General features: G+C 46.0%; 1 protein-coding gene across 1 annotated transcript in view; it reads right to left on the bottom strand.

Annotated features, from left to right (window-relative positions):
- Positions 1-4,902: 4,902 nt before the first annotated feature.
- The window catches only part of trpm3 (transient receptor potential cation channel, subfamily M, member 3), a 161,873-nt gene continuing 141,699 nt past the window's right edge, over positions 4,903-25,076 (bottom strand). The window contains exons 18-25 of the mRNA XM_064353222.1: positions 22,466-22,606; positions 21,955-22,083; positions 20,209-20,460; positions 19,567-19,741; positions 17,261-17,411; positions 14,441-14,634; positions 13,768-13,900; positions 4,903-12,927 (exon numbers count right to left, since the gene is read on the bottom strand). Coding sequence (XP_064209292.1) covers positions 11,403-12,927; positions 13,768-13,900; positions 14,441-14,634; positions 17,261-17,411; positions 19,567-19,741; positions 20,209-20,460; positions 21,955-22,083; positions 22,466-22,606 — 2,700 coding nt within the window. The 3' untranslated portion in view covers positions 4,903-11,402. The remainder of the gene's footprint in view (positions 12,928-13,767; positions 13,901-14,440; positions 14,635-17,260; positions 17,412-19,566; positions 19,742-20,208; positions 20,461-21,954; positions 22,084-22,465; positions 22,607-25,076) is intronic.

Below are 25,076 nucleotides of genomic sequence, written 5' to 3'. Positions count from 1 at the left end.
TTCACTGCAGTCCTGCACGGTGAAAAATCCAGGGAGTCACAGTTTTGGTTTTCATGAAGGATTTGAACGTTAAAATACACGACAGGCGAAGCACATATTGTTTTAATGCAGTCACGCTTCGTATTGCTCATCGTACTGTAAAAAAAGACATATAACAACCCCGCAGACCGAAAAACATTGCGGGGTGCCATCGTACTGCGAAATGAGACAGGCGGGGTGAGCGCATATACATTTCTATGGGTGCGCGCGCTTTTCAGGACAGACCCGCGGCGCGCTGCAGTTCATTCCAGGACACGATTCGAGGAAAATGTTTGAGCGCGCGCGGAGCATTTCCTGTTGTTCTGCGCCAGCATTTAAGGAGAAGACACATCAAAATGATGATCCGCATTAAACCTCTATGTTTTTCCCAAAAAGTTACGCATAATACAACCCACACCCATCATTATAATATGTATATTATAGATAATTGTTCTCGGGGACGGTAAAATACGCAGCAAAAATTAACTGCGCAATACCCTTATTGCAAACATCACATGCTCTACAGTGGTGTCTTGACTCATAATAACAAGGTATTATTGCCGTAACTCACAGATGGCTTAGAATCAATTCTGTCACGCCCCTCCACAACGTGTCTCAAAGACCACAAGTGGGTATTCCACTGATACGGGGCAACAGATGCTAATGTTATTTATTTCGGAGAGATAGAGGCATGTAGGCAGCCTACAGGGTTGATGCTGACAACGTATTCCGTTTCACAGGTAGGTTGACCTAAACTGTGTGGGACGAACCGTGCGACCACACACAGACGCGCACACACACACGTTTTGAGTTTTAGGAGTTCATATTAGTTGCCCCTTGTTCCTTTTAACATCCCTCTGGCTAATTGTCGAATGAATACATCTCAGGCTCATTTCGACACTTCATTTCACACGTCGCAGACAAAGAAGAACGCCACTTGTTGGGGATGCTCTAATCAGTCACATCGCGTTGTTCAACTCGCTGTTGACATGCTGTTCTAAAAACCCGTATTCCCCCCACCCCCACCTCCACCCACCCCCTACGCCTACCCCATCCTCCTCTTGTGCGAAGAACAGAATGTTCTCGTCCGTGAACTGAAAGTGAACTCGCGAACAGCAGCACAACACATTTCCAGGGACAGCTTATGCCGTATCCAAAACTTTATATCTTATTTAAAAGATCGTCTTATCATTTTGAGGAACATGTCTACCGGCGCAATTGTGTGTCCCAGTCAGTGGGCGGTTCCACGCTAATCACGTTAGAAATGACAGCACAAAGCGTATCGAAGTCAAACGCATCTTAACAGCTTGGCAAGCATTTAGGTAACGTCTGTTGTCGCCTGGTAACGAACGGTTATTGATGATTTTGGTCTTAGTCCTGGTCCAAAGTGGGCTATCCGCTGTGACAGCAGATTCATTTCCAGGAAAAACGTACCTCATTAAATTCATAGGGTAGTTCGAGGATCCTGAAAATGCGACTCAATATTTACTGAAATGTGCTTGTTTCTAACTATCGTATGGTTCATTGAGTGACGTCACTAAAATGCTGTGATTTTACCATGACGTCATCAATGCAATAATGTAGTCCCATCCGTTTTTAGAACAGGGACATTATGTTCGTTAGGGAACCACACTGGATAGGCAGGATGTAGCCTTCTGTGCTCTTCAGCAAGGTACTTAACCTGAATTGCTTCAGGTAAAACCCAGCTGCGAATATCAGTGCCTTCCCATCAACCCTTCCATCTCTTCCTACCTCATTTGTTTAGCAGATAACTAGAACGCCATGGTTGCTTTCTATCGAGCCATTCATGCAGATGCAGAGAGTGCTAGGAGATCATACTGAGATATCAGTCCCATAGGTATAAAGTCGGAAGCCTGTCTGCTCATCCATCGCATCATGCTGCTTTTCCTCATGTGATATGTGCCTTTATTCATTCATTCGGCCTTTTACATTGTTTAATTTTATCCTGTCTTCGGTATAAAGCTCGTAGTAATTCAGGCAGGCGAAGCACCACAGACATTTCATTTTGGCTGTCAAAGTCTAGAAAGCCAAAGCTGGCAGAAATGACTGCGCTCATGCTATAGCTCCAAAAGCAATGCATTGAACCTCACACCAGATCACTGCGCACCTTGTGCAGTCTGCAATCTCAACCTCTTTAAACTGCACCTAGACTCAGTGAACCTTGAACTCGTGTGAGCACTTGTCCTGGGTCAGACTCCTCCAGAACATATCAGGAGCCACGCTGCACATAACATTATATCCTCAAATCCACTTGCTACTTATAGCACTGCGCCTGACCTCAGTCTCCCTCCTGTGCTCACCATGGCACCTAATGTTCTGTTACAGACTTATGTAATGACTCCTGAAAACTCGTGTGTCCTCTTTTTTTTTTTTTTTTGTTGCTTTGCCTAACCATTTAGTATGCAGCACAAATAAGGGTGTTCTTTTAATAACCGAGTGTAATGTAATGTAAACTGCCTCGCTCGCAGGGTTGGGCAGGAGCCAGCGGGCTGCCAACGCTGCCAACATTTTAAAATGTACGAAGGATTTTACGGTTCGTGCCCAACGAGTCAAAACTCACGTTTGCTGCTGAACCTACCCCCAGCCTGACAATGTGAAGCTGTCGGTGCGGGACACTTTCTTTTTTGTTTCTTTTTTTTCTCTTTCGTAGTGAAATATCACACTCAGGTCCTGGCTTGCCATCGCTTCCTGTGTCAGTCACTCTTTTCAGCGGAAACATAGCTGTGAACGTACAAGGAGAGGAATGAACGGCCAATCGCCTTGTTTTAAAAGATCAGCCCACGGGCAGAGCCCTTTAAAAAAAAAAAACAAAAACAAAACAACAACAAAAAAAAAAAAACGCTTATCGGAAGGATATTCTGACATTTTCCAGTCTTGGCGTGGCCCTCACAATATGGGCATTCATCCAGAATGAAAGGGAAGAATGGGCAGCGCTCACGAGAATATTATAAACCATTGTTTTATGTATGAAGGCATGACATGCACAAACGTTTCAGCCTACATGGGTGCAATAAAACAATAGTTTGTAATCATCTGGCGAGGGCTGTCTGTTTTTATCTTTCATTAATAGTTTGCGGGATTGAACACCAAATTATTGATTAATAAGGTTGAGCTGAGCACATTTATCCCTTTCATTCATCTGGAATACCATGCTTTTTTAAATGAATGGCATTCACTGCTTATTGTAGTGTTGATGCATGTGGTGAAGGGTGGCACAGCCAGGAAGAACATTGTGCCAAGGGAAATGTGGCAGGGGCTGGAAAAATGGACTGAGAAAATGCAAAAGCATCAGCCTGTAGTCTAATGCTATGGCCAGAGTAGACCAATTTTCACCTATAATAATGTTATGGTGCAAAGCATAGTATACCTTCCCCTCTGTTCACTCAAATATATGCCTGACTGCCTTTTTCCCTCTGCCCCCCCCCCCCCCAAGTCTGTCTGTCTGCTTTCCCATATCAAAGGGGCAGAGTATCAGTGGTCAGCTATGCCACAAAGGGCCTGTATCTTTTTAACAATCATTAATTATCATATCGTGAAAATGATTAATGCATCATAGTGCTAATGTAGTGTACTGTTGGTCAAGCAGCTCATTTGCTACACGCAGCACTAAAGCATCAACCTGAATGTCCTGAAGTAATACCCATAATTCTTCATGAAAGATCACAAAGAACATCGATTTCCACGGATATGGGTTGCCTCCAATGCAAAGCTAAGTTCATTGAATAAACAAATATTCCATTATGCAGAATTTGACTCCTATGAAAAGCTACTGTCTAGAATTTTCTGTCCAAATCCACCTGCGGATTAGTTCACTGTAGCCACCCAGCGGTTCACTGGGGTATTGCTGGTAGGTGTCACATGCTGCTGTTACACAACAACCCAGAACCGTCAACAGGATATCATTTATAATTCGTAGCAGAGTTGTGAACGATTCTTATTCAGTAAATAGTAATGCACAAAAGAGTTCTACGTAATGCATCGGTGAGCTAATTATCTTCTCCTTTGTTTAAAAGAAAAAATGAGATACTACATAAAGAATATACAATAAAATAAGAATACACGTTAAAAATAATACATTGACTGTAGAAAAATGTAACCGTGTTATACAGCTGGTATAATAACGTAAGTTGGCAGAATTGAATTAGTCAATCCCGCGAAACTATATTTTATTTATTTAATTTTTTTACGGTGTCTGTCTACTTTCTGTTGTCCGTTCTGACGTGTAAAAAATAAATACTATGAAAAGCACAAGAGCACCAGTTTTCACCATCAATACTAGCGTTCGAATTCTAGACTAGGAAAGATTGTTCATCAGACGTTTCCATGGCACCAGTAAACTAAATTTCAGAGATCTTTCATAGTTCTGTTGCAGTGGGCCCACGATTTCATTTCAACCATCCTCAGCTAAAAACAATGTAAAAGAAGTGATTCTGCGAAAGCACATTTTCCATGCAATGGCCAGGATCACGTCACGTAGAAGATCTGATAGGAAGAGTGCACCCTCTACTGGTAAAATAATGTTTGGACGTTCAAATGTATCTCAGTGAAAAAATGTAATTGAATAGAACATGTAATTTATAGGAAAGACTGACGTCAAATCGACCCATACATTAACAACAACAACAACAACAATAATAATAATGTATCATCATCGTGTTCTTTTTTACAGTCGTGTCACATGCAGTGTGAATCTCACCTAGTCACACACTAAGACCCCCTGTTTTTAGTGCATTTGATTTTAAATCAAGTCCTTTGCATTGATGGTCTGCAGTATGAAACGTCTTCAGTGCCTTCTGCCAGGCGTTTGCAGGAAAACGCAGCTGTTTGGGCAACGTGGAAGATGAAGAGATGGAAACACTGTGCACTTATTCATGTACTTATGTATTTATTTAAAAATGCATGCCAAAACAATAGCCTATTCACATTAAGGAATACATATTTGCATTTGTCTCCAAATACTACCATGATCATTTTGGAATTAACCATTTTGTCCTCCCATCTTTCTATCGATCTCATCCTCTCGTTCTCTCTCTCTCTCACTCTCACTCTCTCTCTCCTTGCATTATTGTACAGAATGCATTACAACTCAGATGGAAGAACTGCATGCATTAATAGACATTAAAAACTTCCGGGAACCTCTGGAAGATAATTTGTTTTAAGGTTAACTACACTATTATTATTGCAAAAAATGTGTGCTTCAACTCCTTGGTAGCATACAAGTGCTCACTGACAAAAAAGACAATAGTGGTATAATAATTCACAAACCTTTATACTACAGTATAGGAAAATATTTATAAAATACTGTACAGTAAGTATCATCAAGTGTATTGGCACACAGTTCTACAGGTGATTGGTCAGTACTAGGGATCTGAAGATGACAGCTGAACCAAATGTGACCTGAAAAAAAGTCTGCTCACCTGCTGTTCCTTCTCACACACAAACACGCACACACACGCACGCACACACACACAAACTTTTAAAATCTTCTATGATAGAAACGGCCTTTGTTTATGTACAGGTTACAGATGAGGAAGACCTCTTGCAAAAACGGTGTCGTACTCCTTTCTAACCGAGCCAGCGACAGAAAGAGCCAAACTAACATCTGCCAGGCGAAAGAAAATACATGGATTTTTATCTGTGGATTAATTGTCAAAAAAAAACAAAGGTCACTGGCCAACAACATGACAGAAGAAAGTCATGGTCAGTGTGAATTATGAAGTTAAATAACATCTACTGATGGCTCTGCTGTAGCCTCGTCTCCAAGATTCAAAAACATCAAATCCTGAATTCAGAGTGTAAAGATGGATGCCCTCAGCAAACGTGTAGCTTGCTGTTTAATTTGAATTAATAGCCATTTAAATCACATCTGTGGTGGTTTTGAGCTGAGCTGGGCTTAACCAGTTACCACCTGCACCTGGAGCTACCGGGAGCTAAAACACACCTGAATAAATGATAAAGAATTCCTGTGGCTGGTTCCCCAGCTGTTAGGTTATCTTGACCTCTGACCGCCATTGCCCTGATCTCCTACTTACATGGAATATTTTTGTCTGCAAAAAATGTATATATATATATTTTACTTATTTAATTTTCATGGGGATTACACACAGGCTACACTAGTGGTATTCACCATAAGCAAATTATATCCTTCTTTTATTTATTTTCTTTCCTCGCTATTAAAACACCTCTAAGTACAGGCCTCTAAAACACAGGAACAACATTAGATTAGACCTGGAAAGTTGACAGGAAGGGGCAGCAGGTAAAAATGCATTAAAACCACTCTGTGGCGGTCCCCAAAAGGCCTATTGCACATCAACAATTCAAACGAAACATTCCAGCACCGACCGTGGGAGGAAGGCATAACTAGAACGTGTGCACCAGTACGGAGGGGTGAATGTGGAAGGGTAACCAGTTATAACCGGATGATAAAATAGGAGATGGATAGCACACAGTCATATTTACACGAGACATGTTTCCCTTTAATGTTTTTTTTTTTTTTTTTTGGAAGCAGCCCTCTTTTGTGCAACCATAAAATGTACAGAACTGCCGCTCGTCAGCCTGGCTGGTTCAGTTCAGTGAATCGGGGGCTAATCAATCAAAGTGCAGTTGGCCAACCAATCGAATTGCAGTGTGGGATGACAAATCAACTGGGATAATTACTGCTTAGAGATGTCCACATTTGGGAATGCTCCATACTGTCATTAACTGTCAAAATGCTACGAGGTTGCATGTTGATGAATGAAAACAGGCGACTTTTTAAAGACTATCTCAGAAGAAAATGCTGAATGACAGGACAGAAGACAGAAATCAAAGTTCCCCGCAAAACTCTGGTCTTCACTTTCAACACTTAATTTTGACACTACCTTCAATCTTGAAAATTAAGGCATGCCAGCTTTGCGCTTTGATTGAACAGCTCCATCTTTGTGGATAATGCATGCAGAACAGCTATGTATTGCAGAGTGAATGTTATTCTAGAAGTGCATAAAGCAACTCAACAATAATTAGCATATAATTTATATACGTTATAATTTACTACTCAATTTAGGAAATATAATAAATACTGTTTGTGTGATTCAAATATACAATATATTTCTGCAATAAAATATATAATACATAGATATGTGTTTTAAATGTTTATAATTGCCACATTTTATTTACCTTTAAAACCTCTCATCATAAATAATTTCTAAAATGCTCCTAAATAAATAAAATGGCATATATTACAAAATTAAAATATGAATCACTCTTCAAAAAAGTAAAAACAGCTGATTAAGGTAATGATTTACAACCCAGAAAAGCTATTGGTCTTACATATATCTAATCAATCATAGCATTTATATGTTGGAAATAATCCATTTATGAAAACAAATTTAAGAAGAAATTTTTAATCAATATATTTAAAAAATAAATTCAAAAATAAGCAAGGCCTCAAAATAGAGGCTTCCCACATTATAATAAATGATCCCCGATACTATCTGTAAAGCACACGGTTCCATCCAACAAATTTTTTTTCTCAAATTAATATTTTCATCTTGGTTAAATCAAGCAATGTCCACTAGATGCTCATCTAAAATTAATGTGATGTAAATAAATAATAAGCTCTCAGTACAAGCTTTTGGTGTCTTTGCCAGGCCTACAACATAATCAAAATGTTGATCCATCTCTAGAGCAGAGAATTCAAGACTGTACTGTTGGTTGCTGGTTGCTCTGTGATTGGTTAAAAGCTGACCCCTGCTTCCTTAAACTCCCGTGTCACTGGCTGATGCTAATGAGATACAGATGTGGGTTTTTTTTTTGGCCTTTGAACTCCCCTTGACTCGCTATAACTACCATGTGACTGCAGGTAGGTGTCGGGATGACCAAAAACCATTAATACGCGAGAGAGATCCAATCGCAGCCCAGAGGATGGCGTGTTCCAAACATTCGACCGCACCTGTGCGGTCCTGCTGGTGTCGTGGTTACAACGCAAACCTGGCTGACCGAGTTGCACACCTTTCCAACGGCCAGTAGGCTAACATTGGAAAACGCATTTCACAGAGGTGGTCTTTGGAATTTGACGCCATGCTAAACTCTTTTCCGCGAACCCCAAGAGGTCTGAAGAAAGAGGCAATGCCTTGCTGACCGAAACTCAACCTGGTCTCAGGTTCCCCCTCCAGTGACACAAATCTCACGATCGCATTAACACGCCCCCTGAAGGCCACACCCACAAACTCCCTGAAAATGAATCTGTGACACAATCAACTAACCCTTGACATGAAATGTGCATATTTAAAGCATTCCTTGTTTTAAAGTGCATGATTCCTCATATTCAACGTTTCCCCCTCTCCCTAAAACTTGCATAGCAAGTATTATAATTTTTTATAGATTTTTTTTACACAATATGCACAGCCTCTGATGGAATCATTTGCACAACTGTGAGCAACTTGAAATAAACCCACTCTCTGTGATTTAAAAAAAAAATTATCCTTCCTTTTCACAAGTAACAGAGTCAGTATGCACTTCCTGTAGCTTGTGTGAGAGAAGAAAAACAGCATTGCATCAACCAACAAAGCCAATCATTTAAATAAAAGAGAAATATGATACGATATGTTACAGTCTGACATACTGTACTAAACCCTCAATACCTATTTATGTTTTATCCTGGGTTACAGTGATTGGCTGGGTGACTACCCTTAAACTACTGTAGTTTTTAAAACAAAGATCCAGGAGAGAAGTTTTCAGACAACACCTCACACTATAACTTGGTAAACCGACGCCTCTACCCCTTCCTGTCACATGTTTCCGGCAGTCCCTCCCCCCTCTGCAGCTCAATCCCCATTTTAAGTTTTATTCTGTGTTTTGAATTAATCTTCTCTCCCTCTACCACTGATGTCCAGGGAGGAATAAAGAACCAGAGGGGCCAGATGTGACCCAGCCCCCAGACTCCTAGCCCAAGATCAAATGTTCCTAATACAATGTTCAGCACACCACAATAAAACTCACTTTCCCTCAAATCAGTTGCAATAAAAATGTATTCTATCAAATGCATGTTTAATCTTAAAATGAGTAACTGTATGTTTACAGCCTGTTATTTAGTTTATTATGAGTCCTATGCATTACTCCTAAATATGAGATGCTTTCCCAAAAAGTATGACTTCAAGGAAGAACGTTATGTCACATGACCCCAAGCGGCGCTTTATTAACGGTGAAAGAAAAGCCTTGTGGACAGACAGCTCACCGAAAGCGGACACGCCTGATCGAGGTCACAGCACCCCCTGGTGGTCATGCGTTTCACAGTGACGAGAAGTCTGGCGTGAAAAAGCAGTCGGCGCTGGTTCTGAACGTTCCGGAACAGCGCTATTATTTCAGTACAGACCGTGCTCTCAGAGTCTATATTAAGAGAGTAGTGTTGCTATGGCAACCGCGGTTTGATGCCGACGGTGTTTTTGAAGCGCGCACAGAACTGCAGCAGAACTTCAGAACCTCCAGCCTCCTTTTTACACTGAAATATAAATGTGTAGAAATAAAGAGTTTCATTTCCAAAAAAACAAAGCTTGTGTCAGGTCACATCAGTAAGTAGTGAAAAGTGAAACTCCAGGAAGAGACTTGACCCCCCCCAAGCAAGCCTGACTCTGTACTGGTGACCTCTTTACCTGGAAACAAGTGATGAGAGGGACTAGCACATGGTGCAATGCTACATGACAAACTAAAGGTGATTCCTTATTTTGAACGTGCTCCATTTTCTGAAAGCTCTGGTTGGCTGCCAGTTTGAGGGCTCTCTATGTGGGTGCATTGCCACTGCAGTATTCCATCCATGTGGGAAAAAAGAGGTAAAATCTCAACTTAAGTTAGGTTGTTTTAAAAAAAAAAATCCCCTTTAAATATCCACCTTCACAACAAATCTGGCTACTTCAGAGTTAAATGTATGGTTTTGTTGAAGAGAGCGCACCTTATGCTGATGATTCCCCATAGAACAATACTATTATAGTCAGAATTACTGGCATTAAATTCTACTCTTCATAGATAAATGGCTATAAAATGAGATGGTAAGAGAAGTGACAAAAAAATGAATTACATATTTTATAAACTGGTCAGCTGGGGCAGGATAATGAGATGATATAGAGAGGTTTTATAAACGCACAGGGCAAACCAACTCCCGTGTTTGGCATGCGCACTTGAGCTAAATGTTGCTAACTCCTTTACTTCCCCCACTTCCTGAAGTGTTTTTTCCCCCAAAACTGCTCGTCAATATTCAGCCTTTCAGCGTTTTGGTGACCATTTCTGTAGCTGGAGCCCTGTCTTCCACCGCAAAATGGATTCAGAGAAGAGAGGACTCTCTCAGTATCAGCTGCCTTGACCTGGGCACTCGTTGGATTATTATTATTATTTTTGTTTGCTCTGTTTTTAAGTGACTCTTTGCAACTTCAAAAAAAAGAAAAAAAAAAATCAAAAACAGCAGTGTCCAAACGGTTCAGTTGCTAGGGTCAAAGGTCAAGTTATCCACATGGGGGAAAAAAAAAAAGATTTAGGACATGATTTCAAGATAAAGTTATTCATAAACCAATCAGTCAAGCAATGAGTATAGATTTGTGTCTCTTGAAGAAAGACAGTTTTTTTTGTCTGATTCATGAGAAGGATTCTTATTAATTATTTTGTCTGCTTCACATTCAAAACTACAGGACAAGACCCGAAGGCGATCCAAGCCAAAACAAGCCTAATACTGCGAGCATGTCAGCTGCTTTAATACCGAGTGTGAGAGAACTGGTGAAACAACCAATAAGAAGGCAATTAGAAGAGCAGCGCGTGCTCTGTGATTAACACATGACATTCTCTAGATCAAGCTAACGGCATGCAGACGAAGGAACATTCCTCAAACACAAACCGCATTGATTGTCTTACGATATTCTCTCTTCTTCCGTCCTCCGTGAATCATCTATTTTTTTTTCATTGTTTGGCGATGACACCTTCTCTCACACAACTCTGTAATACGATGCCCTTTTTTTCTCTTTTTTTGTCGTTTACATTTTTTGCTCTCTTTCTCTTCTCTTTTACTCGTAAATGAAAGAAAAGGACACGAAACAATTTCCCCTAACGATGACAGACGGGAGACAGAAATGGCTTTGTTTGTGTGCTAAAAAAGGAAAAAAAAAAAGAAAAGAAAAAGAAACAGGACAGAGTGGAACAAATTGAGAGATCCAGGGGTGGGTGGGTGGGGATGTGGAGGTAAGGGGGGGGAGGACGGGTAGGGCAGCAGAGCGATATCCCTCTCGCACCACCCCGGATTTGGACAGGGGTCGTCCGACTTCACTAGCCTTTGGACGAGCGTCCCGTGAGAGCAGGGGGTGTGGTCTGGGGGGCGGGGTCCAGGGAGGGGGGGGGCGGGCCCATCACGTGAAGTTGTGGCGGCTGTCGAAGCTGCGGAAGGCGGAGGGCTTGGACAGTCTCCTCATGGACAGGCTGTCCATCTTGGGCTCGGGCTTGGCGCTGGACTTGCTCCTCTGGAAGGGGTTGCGCGAGTTCCTCTGCCGCCCGTCCATCCGCTCGCCCACCGAGAAGCTCTTGCGGGCGTTGCTGGCGTGGGAGTCCTCCGACGAGCAGCTGTTGGCCCGCTCCAGCCTGGCCAGCGGCGTGCAGAAGGCCCCGCCCAGGTAGGCCCCGCCCCTCCGCGACTCGGGCAGGGCCTCGGGGTCCTCGGGGTCGGAGTCGGCGTGGCTGAGCTCCGCCTCCCTCTCCGGGTGGCAGGCGCCCAGGTCCTGGGCCTTCTCGAAGAAGGACACGCCGGGCGAGTCGGAGCGCTCGGGCGGGGCGTTGGGGGTGGAGACGCAGCGCGTGTCGATGCAGTCGGTGATGCTGGTGTACTCGGCCGCCTTCACCTGGACGCCCATGCCGCCGTAGTAGCCGCCGCCGGCCCCGCCCCCGCCGCGCGGCGTGAACATCAGGCTGTGCGACTTGACCAGCGGCGCGTCGTCCAGGAACAGCGGCCCCGCCGCCGACAGGAAGCGGCTGCTCTTGGAACGCTCCAGGGTCTGGGGCGGCTCCAGGTCCCAGGGGGTCAGGCTGTCGGGCAGCAGGGCGGAGGGGCAGAGCGCCATGTCCGCCACGGCCAGGGCGCTGTCCTCGAAGACGGCCGCCGCGTCCGAGGGCCCCGCCCCCAGCCCCGCCCCCGCGCCGCCGTACGCCCCCCGGGTCAGGACCGCCTCCATGATCTCGGAGTGGAGGGAGGCGTCGCGGGGGAAGGCGGGCATGTGCAGGGGGTCGGCCTCGCACCCCTCCAGGGGCTGCTGGCCCTCCTCGGACGCCGACACGTAGATGTCGATGCAGGAGGAGGGGCGGTGCTGCTGCGAGACGGACAGCGTGTTGAGGGGGAGGGGCCTGGCGTCCCTGGGCGCGGCCGAGGACACTGACTGCGAGCTGTTGGCCCGGTGGAGGCTGAGCGAGCGCTCCTTGAAGAAGCCCTCGACCCTCTCCGAGCACCCGGCCCCGCCCCCGGCCCCGCACCCGGCCCCGCCCCCGCACCCGGCCCCGCCCCCGCCGCCCCTGTCCCGGGACCCGGCCACGTAGAAGGAGTGGCTGCGGGGGCGGGGGGCGAGGATGGTGGGCGAGGTGGGGGAGATGGAGCCCTCGCCCGTCTGCTCTAGCGCCTCCTGGATTCGGTAGGCGGAGTTGCCCTCCTGGCTGTTGAAGCTGCTCTGCCGCAGGATGTAGGCGGCGTCGGTGCAGTCGGAGGAGGTGCGCGAGCGCGCCTTCTGCACCTCGCCCCGGTCCACGCCCGTCACCCGCTCCAGCGCCACGGCGACCCGCCCGATGAGCTCCTCCATCTGCGCCAGGCGGATGTCCACCGTCTGCAGCGACGCCTTCATGAAGTGCTCCCGCTCGTTCACCTCCTCCAGGCGCATCGCCATGTTCTCCACCCTGAGGGGGGGAGAGAGGGAGAGAGAGAGAGAGAGAGAGAGAGAGGGGGAGAGAGAGAGAGAGGGAGAGAGAGACAGAGAGACAGAGGGAGAGAGAGACAGGGAGAGAGGGGGTGAGTGAGAGAGAGGGAGAGAGAGACAGGGAGAGAGAGGGGGTGAGAAAGACAGAGAGACAGAGAGAGAGAGAGGGAGAGAGAGCAAGAAAGAGACAGAGAGAGAGGGAGAGAGAGAGGGAGTGAGAGAAAGAGAGGGACAGACACAAAAAGAGAGAGACAGGGGAGAGAGAGAGAGAGAGAGAGGAGAGGGATGGAGAAGAAGGACAGGAGAGTGTGGGAGAGAGATAAAGTGAAAGTCCATAAAGGAATAAAACAGAGATTCACTCCACTGCTCTGTGTGTGCAAGGTGTTACAGCAGAGAACGGACAGGGTGGTTGGTTTTTGTTTTCAGCATAAAAAAGCAAACAGAAATGTTCAGTAACCAGGAAATAATGCACGTCCCGCAGCTCTCCAACAGAAACAACATCATAAAATAATAAAAATTCAATAATAAAAACAGAATAGAGAGTTAATAAAATAAGGATGGGGCATCGGCCTAATCACATTTTTCCTATTAAACCAGAGGAGCTCCACCAAGATACTTCCAAGATCTATAGCCAGAAGGTATCCACCAATTAACATGGTCTTTGTTCTGTTTGTTGCTCCCAAAGTACTCTGTGATTGGTGGAGAGCTCCTCTCTGGTCTCTCAGCGAAAAATGATGATGGCAGATTGTCCTGTCCTAATTTTATTAGGGGATAACACGGCCTCCCCGTCTGTCGCTCTAACTCCGAAAGCGGGGCTCACCTCTCCGAGGTGACCCGGATCCTCTCGTCGTTGGAGGAGTTGAAGCGGTCGTCCTTCTCCCGGAAGTACTCCTCGATGCACTGCTCCTCGAAGTCGTGCACCTTCTTCAGCTCGTCCTCGGTGATGAACAGCTCTGTAACGTCGCGCCACAGATGCTCTTTTTTATTACCAAGGAGAGCATTTGCTTTTCAATACGGCACTTACGTGCGACAGTATGTCTGCTGCAGCCCAGTTTATGTACAATGATGCTCATGTTATGATCGCGTTAGTCGTTTTTTGCGTCTGTGCCCGTGTGCTTCTTTCATCTAACGTTACTCTAACATTACTCCCTGTTTTAAGTCTCACGGGAAAAGAGCATCTGATAAATTAATACTTAAACAGAAAAAATAAAGCTAAATATAAAAGTCCTGTTTTCCCACTCCAATGCTATATTTTCTCCAACTATTTATCCTCTATGACAGGATTTCTGGGCTTGAAACAGAAAAGATTAAAAGGACTTCATAGAGGCAGTGGGAGGAACATGGCATTACACTAAATTGATGCCTGGGCTCAGATGTTTCTGTCTGCACAATGACGAATGCTATTTTATGTTTGTGTTTCCTAGGCCTCTGATTGGCTTTAATTTGCTGCGGTCCAGTTGCTGTCCAATCACGGTCCGGTCGCGGTCACTCACTGAGGCCGTAGTCGTGCTCATCGTCGTCGTGCTTGCGCCAGCGGCAACACAGGTGCTTCAGGACCATGGTCATGTGACTGAAGATGATGAGGGGCGGAGGAAGGACCGGGCGCTCGTGGAAGGTCATGATCAGCTGGTACCTCTGGAACTTCCACACCTGGTTAGAGATGGACTTGACCTCGAAGAAGGTGTTACTGCAGTAATGAAATAGAGAGGGAGATAGAAAGAGTGAGAGAGAGACAGAGGGAAAGAGAAAGGGAGTGAGAGTGAGGGAAATAGATGGTGTAAGAAACAGACAGAGACAACGTGCAACAGCAGCCCAAACAGCATATACTGCACCAGAGTTTTATGCCAGCTTTTCAGCCAAAACAAGCTAAAGAGGGATTTCATCATTTTTATTTTCTGTGTTTGTGTTGGCTTAATCCTTAACCAACATCTAGAATGTTCCTCACAGTTCCTTCCTGAAATAAGCAATAAGCAGATTCAGCAGAGGCCAGGATTAAGGGAGAATGGAATGCACATGGTCAACCCAAAACCAGCCCCCATCCCACGGTCACCGTGACACCAGCCCAGACCCCCCCACCCCCCCAACCGAGTCACCCCGACACCAGTCCACCCCCACGCTCATTTCCCTGGTCCCTCCATCCTGTTAGGCTGTCAGTATCAACAGCTGTTCCACAGTTGTATTATTATTAATGGGCTATATCTAACACCTCCCCCCTCCCCTTTCCCCCTAAAATAGCACTGATGTGGGGGTGTAAGGCTGTTCCCGTCCACAGCAGCACTTTGATCTCCCAAAATGTGTTTGGACGCACACATCCACACACCACCACCTTTTACAGACAGCTACAGCAAGCTTAGCATTGTAATACGATCCTTTTTGGGGGGAAAGTGGCAGCATGAAGGTCTTTTCATGTGTGTGTTTGTGGGGGGGGGGGGGGGTAGCATTAGGGGAGCGAATAGGGAATGCTTCTGCCTGCCAGACACAGGCTCCTCCTTCAATGGCACGTCGTTTACACGCACATGTAAATCAGCCTATTGTCTATCTCCAAGTGGGCGGGGCCGGAACCCAGCAGGGACCAATGGCTTGAAAGCCGGCCGTTGCCTTTCCTCAGCCGAAACCTCACCAAAAATAGAATAAAGCCGCACCTTTTATTCTACTGTGAGACAGGTGAGGTACCATCACAGTACTGTGCATCACTCTGACACGCACACAGGAACGTGTTCACAATGCACACGCGATGATAACTGCACTGAAAGCAGGTACGATCAGTGGAATTTGCAGAAGTTAGCTTAATTTTAAAAAAGTATATATTTTTGGGGATACTGCTTTGAGGCAAGCCTACCAGAGTGAGAACTACGGAAACCCCAGTGTTATTCTAAAATATTCTAAAATAAGAGTCATTTTAACATTTTGCTATGTTTCTTGATTTTTATTTGATATGACTTTGTTCTATTACTTTTCATCATAATTGTCACTTCGATTTTATTGTAATTTTGTTTTAGATTTTCTTCTTCTGTGCTTTGGCTTCTGGATAAACATGAACAAAGCCAGCTTTGAATTCATGAGTCCTTATGAATCATGAGACCATATTCATCAAAAGGACGTGTTAACATGAGAAGATAAATATTGGCCTATGCTTGTAATCATCTTGTGTGGAATTGCTGTAATCTGTTACATTTTCATGAAGGACGGGAAGAATAATTAGACTTAAGGACATAGATGTAGAGTGGAACAGAAATTACAATATTCATGTGACAAATTGCAGGTAGTTAATCACCTTCACTTCATCTTAATCAAGTGGAGTTTGTTTTGTGTGCGTGTGTGTGTGTGTATGTATGCGTCTGTATGGAGCACTGAGTTATGTACATATTGACAAGACTACCGTATATATTATGCAAGAAAAACCGCATCCGTTATGTAATTATGCATCTAATTGCGACCAAACAATGTAATCTTATTGAAACTTCATGAAAAACTAAGAATGTCCATACAGAATGTCTTCAGCCATCCCCATCCCAGCACTGCTGATTCAAAAGCACTTACCCTGGTCCAGCCAAGCAAAGCATTTCCACCCAGGCACAAGGCTATGTTTTATTCATTTAAAGGACGTTCTATCAGACAGGCGTTTCAGAGCAGGTCATGTTGTGTTCATTCCTCATCTTTGGATTATCAACGGCTGACTTATCCTCAAAAACGGTCTTTGCAAGCACAGTGGAGAAAGTTCATTTGAACTGAAATTAAAGCCTCAACGAACACACCCCACACTCGATCCATCACTGTATCTTACGAAGACAGCCCTACATCAAGTGTTGGCTCGACATTCGAAGCCAAGTTTAGGCAGAGCATGACAGACGTACATCGTTCCTGCTGCTTTCAAAGCGCTAACGATCCTTTAACCCCTCCGTGAGCTCATATGGGCTGGGTATTATCAGTAGCGCACAGCACAAGAATACAATTTCCATTCATTCATCATGCAAAAAGCGTTCGATGTCACAGGCACAAGCTACGGTAAATCATGCATGCACACATGAATTCATTCATTGTCATGAAAGGGGGTGAACTGATGTTTCCCTCAAAATTCTTAACATTTTAAGATAACATTATGATGAATTAATTAGTAGCATTGCAATTAGTTGAATTCAATCATTCATTCAGTCATTCATTCATTCATATGTAGTCCCTCCACATTTTCTGAGTAAATAAAGGATTAATTTGTATTCATTCATTATTCAACTACTAATTTAAAAAAATCATTCATTTATTCATTCATTCATTCATTCATTCATTCATGTAGAGGTACAGAGAGCGGGTCCTACTTGAACACGGCTATCAGCAGGTTGACCAGCAGGATGTTGGCCACCAGGAGGTAGCAGGCCATGATGGCAGGCACGATCCAGGCCCCGGTCTTACAGGGGGGGAGGACCACCACGGTGCCGTCCTCCGCCGTCACGTTCTGGCCACAGGGAGCTGCGAGACGGGACAGGGAACAGCGTGAGACCCCCCCCTACCAGAACATTCCGGGCGGCGTCCCCACCACTCAATGCCATGTCCGAAATCAATGAGAGGAGCGTATGCGCTGAAATGTACAGTCTCAAAAAAAAAAAACAAACAAACAAAAAAAACAATCATCACGTCACAACTCGCATCCCAATATATTTAAACATGCGGCCGTATGTTTAAAATATATTGACGCCGCACGTGCCAAAAGGAAAACCCTTGCCAATGTTCGTGTTGCAAACGCATACGCGATGTAAAAAAAAAAAGAGAAATAAGTAACAAAAAAAAATAAAAATGTATTGAAAATACATCATACGTGTTTTTCATCTGAGATGGTTCAGTTGCTGTGGTTTGCAGAGAAGTAGTGGTTCGGTTTATGGATAGCAGGTTTGGAAGAGCACGTTATGCATATTTGCGCTTATTAATTGTGTTTTTGTCGCGGTACAGAGACACCCAGGAAGCCCAAAGTCAGAGAACTGAAAAAACCGGAGTTGTCATTGTGGAATTTAAATTTTATTTATTTTAAATTTATTTTTCCTTCTTAGTTTTTTGAGATTGAGAAAACTTTTTTTTACGGTCAACCCAACTCTGACAACTGAACCAGGTGAAAAAAACATGTCAGTGTGATGGTAAGTGGTGCCGTTGCGGTCGGATGCTGTTGGTGAAGGGGTGGGTCGGGCGATGATGGGGTGGGGGGGAGAGGGGGCATAGCCCCATGCCAAGCATTTTTCCCCATGCTACATTGTGGTGGTGGGGGGGGGGGTCTGTTGGGGGTAACGTTACAGTGACGCTCCTGTCACATGTTACAGTGATGAGGTGGGGGGGGAAGGGGACAGGGGGTCAGAAGGTGAATATGGCTATGATGTAGGCTTGGAGTTTCCGGAGCAAGTGTTTCTTTCGGCTCAGCTACTACCCCTGGTGTGGATAAGTGAGGTGGAAACCTTTCCTTAAAACAAGTTCCCTGAAGTTTGGGCCTGAAGGGGGATTTCCTGCCCTTTTTAAACCTCTGACAGCAGAGGTAGAAAGTCCTAGGGTCAGAAAGTAAAAGTACTGCCATGTGTTTCGTCCACCCATGAACTCCAGCCAGCTGATTTCACTGATTAGTTCTATCTCCCGGCTGAAGAACTGCGCTAATTAGCAAATCCAGGTAATTGGAACAAAACACTGGGGAGGACTTTTACTATCTGAACCTGGATTTTCCACCTCTGCCTGACAGGAGGAGGCAGGCGTAGACTGAAGACATAAATGCCTCTTTGCACTGGAAACTCCAGTGGGCTCTCACAACGCGCCATGCAAGATGGCTGCTCATAACTCTCTGCTGACCCCTAGTGGTGGGTAGCGAGATGACAATGGGGGGTGAGGTGGGGGGGGGAGTGAGTGAGCTGGGATGGCGGGAATGTTTTGTGCCGTAATCGCGATTCGGGATGGACCGTTGTTACGCCAGGTTCCGTGAGTTCGAAAGTAATTTTCGACCAGCCAGAGTTTCTCATTCAGCTTTCGCTGCTTCCTATTTTTGACATCTGAAACGAAAGAACGAAAAGCGTTATTTCAGTTCTCCGCCGTTTGGGCCGCCTGTGAACGCTCACGCACACACAGACACGCGCGCACACGCGTCTCACGCAGTCCGCAGCGCCATGGGAACCCTCCCTCCTGCACTGGAGGGGTGTCTCAAAACCCTCCCCCCTTACCTCAAAACAAAGCCTTAGAGGGGACCGTTTCAATCAAAGCACAAAGGGTTTAAAATTCAGCCTGTCAGCCAATTGCGGGCAATGTTACTGTTCATCGAACAGCACATCTTCTGGTTCTTTCCAACCAAACAAAAATACACCGTTTAAAATGCTGTGGAAGGGACTCAATCAAACAGTTAAAAAAAACCTCAAAAGCCAAATCTCATAGATAGACAGAGAGGTTCACAAGAATATGAGACCTGGGCTTGGGTTGGAGGAAAGCCAGGAGCTGCAAAAGGCAAAAAAAAAAATTCAGCCGACAGGCCAGAAGCCCGGGAACAGTGACAGGTTTGTTGTTATTGGCTGACGTGGGCCAGAGTGGGCGGGGTTTGGTTTTGGGGGCGGAGCCGACTTAAGGAGCGGCGGTGTGCGACTTGGTCTCCAGGGAGATGCCTTACGGTCGATCTGGTCCGCAAACACCTCCCCATAGATCATCCAGTAGGGCATGAAGAAGATGTTGCGAGCCAGCATCCAGGACGGGTCCTCATTGGGGTTTAGGATGGCCTGCCGAGCCACCCCGAAACTCATCAGCACCACCAGCATGATGATAACGAAGTACATCATGTCAATCATCTGCGGAGGGGGTGGGGAAATGGAAAGGGGGGCGGGGTCAGGAAAGAGAGTGGGAGAGTTCAGCTTGACTCTCTAACTGTCCAGCTATAGCTAACCTTAATACAAGAGGAAATATGGGACTGGAGAAATGTAATGTTATAATTGGACGGTTGTCTTGTGGGCATAATTATCTTTAAGGGAAATAACCAAGTTCTTTTAAAACAATCATTAAAATTCTTAAAACGCCGCTCACATTTTAGCTACTTCAAGCTTCATAATTACGGTGCTGCTTTGAGACATACAGGCAGTGGAGCAGGGAATCAGCTCGAGGAAGCAAATGCAGGCAACAATTCCAACCGGTTCTGACAATTTCTTGTTAACTATCTACCATAGAAGTTGTAAGACAAAAACGCAATGGATTGCTTCAACTACAATAAAAACAGGCCCAGTACGGTCAGGTACAGCCGTACGGCTGCAGGGTCGCTCACCATCTTGCCAATCATCATGACGTAGGGCCCCAGGTACTTGTTGACGCCGAAGATGTCGAGCAGCCGGATGTACCAGTAGATGATGTTGACGCAGTAGATGACGCGGCCGTAGCTCATGAAGGGCGGGTCCTGCAGACGCAGCACCATGCCCACGGAGAAGATGAGGATGGCCATCAGGTCTGTGATGTTCCAGTACTCCTGCAGCCAGACCTTCACCTTCTGCAGCAGCTTCCCCGGCTCCGACATCAGGATCTGAGAGAGAGTGAGAGAGGGGGGAGACAGAGAGAGAGGGGGAAGAGGGAGAGAGAGAGAGGGAAAGGGAAGAGGGAGAGAGGGAGAAGGGACAGAGGGAGAGGGTGAAAGAGAGAAAAGGATCACAGAATTCTCCAGCCAGTAATGTTCCATGCAGGAGCAACCAGGCAGCAGACTCCACAGGGTTAAATTACCACGGGTAATATTACCCAAAACATTTTTTTTAAATTGAACTGTGAATGGGGAAAAAAAATTAAATTTGATCATGGTAGTAAAAACGAGTGGCCGGAGGATTGTGTATGGAACTGTGCCCAACTCCACCAGCAGAGGGCAGTAGAAGGTTGTCGAACAGGCAGCTGGAGTCGGTGCTAATGTACGCGATCCGGGGAGATGAAGAGCGCGGTGAAGCCAGGAGAGATCAGTGGCCCGTTACTTAATGGCCTGTATTACATCTCGGCTGTCGGATGTGAGCGTAAACCTCAAACGTAATGCCTGTTTTAAATCCAGGGGACAGGTGGCTTTGCCCAAAAAACTGTGAAAGACTCTTCTGCTGAAAATGAGATTCCCCATCAGTCACAGTTGATAAATCACAGGTTTATCCATCATTAGATAGAGCCTTTTTAATTAGCTTTCTTTTGTTTTATCACTCTTTTTTTATTCTTTTATTGTATTTTAGCTTTCAAATGCTTGCAAATGTTTACGATGTAGGATATCCCGTTTTATTGTGCAGTCCTGCTTATTTAAATTATTTTTTACGTAAACAATTTTTTTTTCAGGTTTGTGCACTTTGTGTAACAGACAGACAATCGCTCCATAAATAAAGTTCAGAGTTTCAAAATGCCGTAAGCCCATGTTTTTTAATATATAAAATCGAAACAGTTTATGCATTTGCTCGGCGGTAGTAACAGCTGCCTATGTCAGAGCTGTTTACGCAACGGACGCCGTGTTGGGCTCCGCCCACTGAGGTTTCAGCCGGGGCTCCTCCTGCCCTGAGGCGATGTCCCAGAGGATTGTGGGTAATCACCATGGTGTGTGTGGGGAAGACGCTGCATGTTAATGAGATGCTCTGCACGGGCCGTGTGTGCAACAGAAAGAAGCGCAGCCCGGCTCGTGCCGTCTGAACACGCAATAACACCGGGACTCCTGCAGCGTCGGCCGTCCTGTCCGATCTCCTCTGATCACGGCTGACTCCGTGTGCAGCCAGAGCATCGCCTGCTTTCTGTGTGGGAAGAGGCCCCCCCCTTTCAACGCGCCCTCCTGAGAAAGGTCTCCTAGAAACGCCTTCCTTGAGCGCCATCCCAGAATAGTCTCACCGGAGTGGTCTCACCGGAGCAGGCTCACAGGAACTGGAGTGCATCGCTTGAGCCCGGTCAGCCACTTCAGACCTCTTTCTCGAACATCCCAAAAGCACCTGCAGCCACACCTACACGTGTTTCTACGGCTACCCGTTTCTCTGTACACGCTGTGTTAGCGCAGGCGCTAACGGTAACCCACCTCTCTCATCTTCTCGATGCCGTTGGTGAAGATGTAGGCGATGACGATCCACTCCTGCGGGGATGGCCAAAGCTCCATCTTCACCAGAACTATGTAGTTAAAGAGCATCAGGTACCCCACGTAGGCCAGCTGTAGCACACACACAACCGCACACAGTGAGACTCGAACCCACGTTACATACAAGCATGCACGCACACACACATACACACACACAGGCACACACATTCATACACATGGACACACACAGGCACACACATGCACACACACACGCACACACACACACAGACACACAGGTAAACATACACACACACTGTCACACACATTCATACACATGGACACACACATGCACGCACACACGCACACACACACACACACAGGCACACGCACACACACAGGTAAACATACACACACACACTGTCACACACACACACACAACATGGACACACACTAGGGAATACATACACATACCACACACATAAACAGCACCCTCCCGATGTGACCTGTCACTCACAGTGTGGAACCAGAACTTGACGATGGGCGCGTTGTAGAACTCGTAGATCTTGCGGCCGAACGGGATGAGCCTGTGCCGGCTCTGCACCTCCTCCACGTCCTTCTTCCGCGACGTCTCCGTGGCTACCTTTCCCAGCATGGCCTGGGAAGCGCGCGAGGAGGAACCGAGAGAGCGAAAAACAAAAATAAGAGAAAAGCAAGAAGGAAGGAAGAGGAGGGAAGGAGAGAAAGAGAAGAAGGGCGTCAGGTTTCTTCCGCTTGGCAGCCGCGGACGGCGCTGGCAGGACAGGGCAGCGAGGCGATGGGACAGGACACATGGAGACGACGACACACACGTTGCAGGCTCTGTGGTTTCCCGGGTGACAGGCCGCCTCCCAAATTACATTTGGGGGGGGGGGTGGTGGAGGGGCAGCGGGAAACCGCTCGACACAGAGCGCCCTGACTATGATGCGGTGGAATCTGCAGGTACAGGCGTGCATGCACATCCAATGTAATCCTTGGAGTGGTGCACCAGGTCCTGCCTAATGGAAATTAGCAGCATGCTCTGGGGAAATCACTTAATTGTATTGCAAGGAACGCGCTCTCCTGTAACACAACCCCAGCCATGCCACTGCGAACACAGCCGGGGTGGGGGTGGGGGGATTCACTGGAGGTTCTTTTATTTCAAGGTCTCACCCCCCCCAAGGCAGAAATAAAGGACTTTTCTTAGTCAAATGGGTGAAAGGTGAACGAATGTCATGCCGCACGTTCGTTTAGAAACGCTCGAAGCGGCGATGACTGCTCCTGCGTCGCGCGGCACAGCTCGTGAGCGCGTTGCACACAGCGAGGCGGACTCCTGAGAGAGAACAGCCGGCTCGGAGAGGGGCGAAGACAAGCATTCCCATAATGCATTTATGAACATACGCATTGTGGGATAAATAAATAATACACACGAGCAGATGCATAATCTCCGCTCGTGATATATTAATGTAGCCGGGGTTCGTGCTCGCTGATAAATTCCCGCTCGTGGCGCTGGGCGGAACTTTAGCGTCCTTCGCCGTGCTAATGCAGCGAACGCCGCTCGCGTCGGTTGCTATGTGACCTCACCGCCACCCTCTCGTGAGGCCTGTTCTCATTTCATATTCTTTTACTTCAAGGTGTAATTGGCAGAATAATGAGAAACAAAATAAACTGACGATCCACCCTCACTGAAAAAAAAGAGTCTTAACAAGTGTTTAAGTCTTGCAATGAGACCTTTCTCTCAAGTAGAAGATCATCTTGTTTCAATTACTTTTTTCTTGTCAAGTTAAATTTTCTTACCACTTAGGCAAATCTTGAAATTAGTCAAACTGTCTCATCTAATTGGCAATATTTAGCAAAAAGGTGATTGAAATCTGATTTTAAGTAAAAAGAAAAAAAAGAGACTAAAATACTTGTTAAGATTGTCTTATGTTTTGGGTTTTACAGTGCTGAAACGTCCCTGGGAACTATGGAGAGAACTGGTCACCTTGGAAGACTGAACCCAAGTGTTTGACCCTAATCCTAACCATAACTTTGGCCAATCTGCTCCAAGCTTCACTGCTGAAGAGGTAATGAAGCTACAGTTACCCTTACCATTGAGTGCTAGGTCTGATTGTGGAACACGTAAATAACCAGGATGATGCAGCTAACGACTTGGTTTATTTCAGAACAACAAGATCTGCACCTTTAGTATGATGAGTGATTTGTCTTATCCAACACCGAACAGGTTGCTCCACAGTTCCTTGAAGACTTTGGGAGGGTTTGGCTTTTTTCATGCATACACCCATTGTCACTAAGCTCCCCCGAAAACACTGGTGATCAGAGGGCCTGTTACTGATCTGGGATCAGTTCTAGCCCCCTGGGGACTTGGGAATGACGGTACGGAAGCATCGTCTTAATCAGATCTGAGGTCAGTCCTAAGACTGGACCCCATTCAATTAAGCCTCTTTGAAGTGAAGTGAGTTTTCCCGTGAGATTCTTTTACAGCTGTGTGATAGAGAGAGGGAGAAAGAGTGAGAGAGACGTACAGAAGGGAGGAATGGGAGAGAAAGAGAGGAGTATGGGTGGAAAGGAAGAGGAAAGTAAATTTAGAGAAAGATGAACCAAGAGAGAAAGAGACTGATAGACAAAGAGAAAGGAAGCGAGAAGGATTGTGCAAGAGAGAGAAAGAGTGAGAAAAAGAGATATTGAATGTGTGTGAGAGAGAGAGGTTGAGATTGAGTGACAGAGAGAATTTGAATTTGACAGATACTGAGCAAGAGAGAGACACTAAGAGTGAGAGAGAAAGATATTGAGTGACAGATACATTGAGAGAGAAGCTGAGAGAGAGACAGACAGAGAGAGAGAAAGCAAGAGACTGACTGGCCAACACCTTGGCTGTGTGTCAGAGCTGTTTTGCAATACAATTTCCCCCAGGCACAGACCTGTATGAATGGATATGGAAGCATGTGTGTCTGCTTTTTAGTCTGTGCAGATGGACTTTGGCCTGCGCAGATGGACTTTGGCCTGCGCAGATGGGCTTAGGCCTGCGCAGATGGGCTTAGGCCTGCGCAGATGGACGTAGGCCTGCAGAGATGGACGTAGGGCTGCGCAGATGGGCTTAGGCCTGCATA

Source organism: Anguilla rostrata, chromosome 10 (assembly GCF_018555375.3).
Source record: "Anguilla rostrata isolate EN2019 chromosome 10, ASM1855537v3, whole genome shotgun sequence".
Lineage (NCBI taxonomy): Eukaryota > Metazoa > Chordata > Actinopteri > Anguilliformes > Anguillidae > Anguilla > Anguilla rostrata.
The sequence above is the reverse complement of the archived record's forward strand: the minus strand, read 5'-3'. Positions and strand labels throughout refer to the sequence as shown.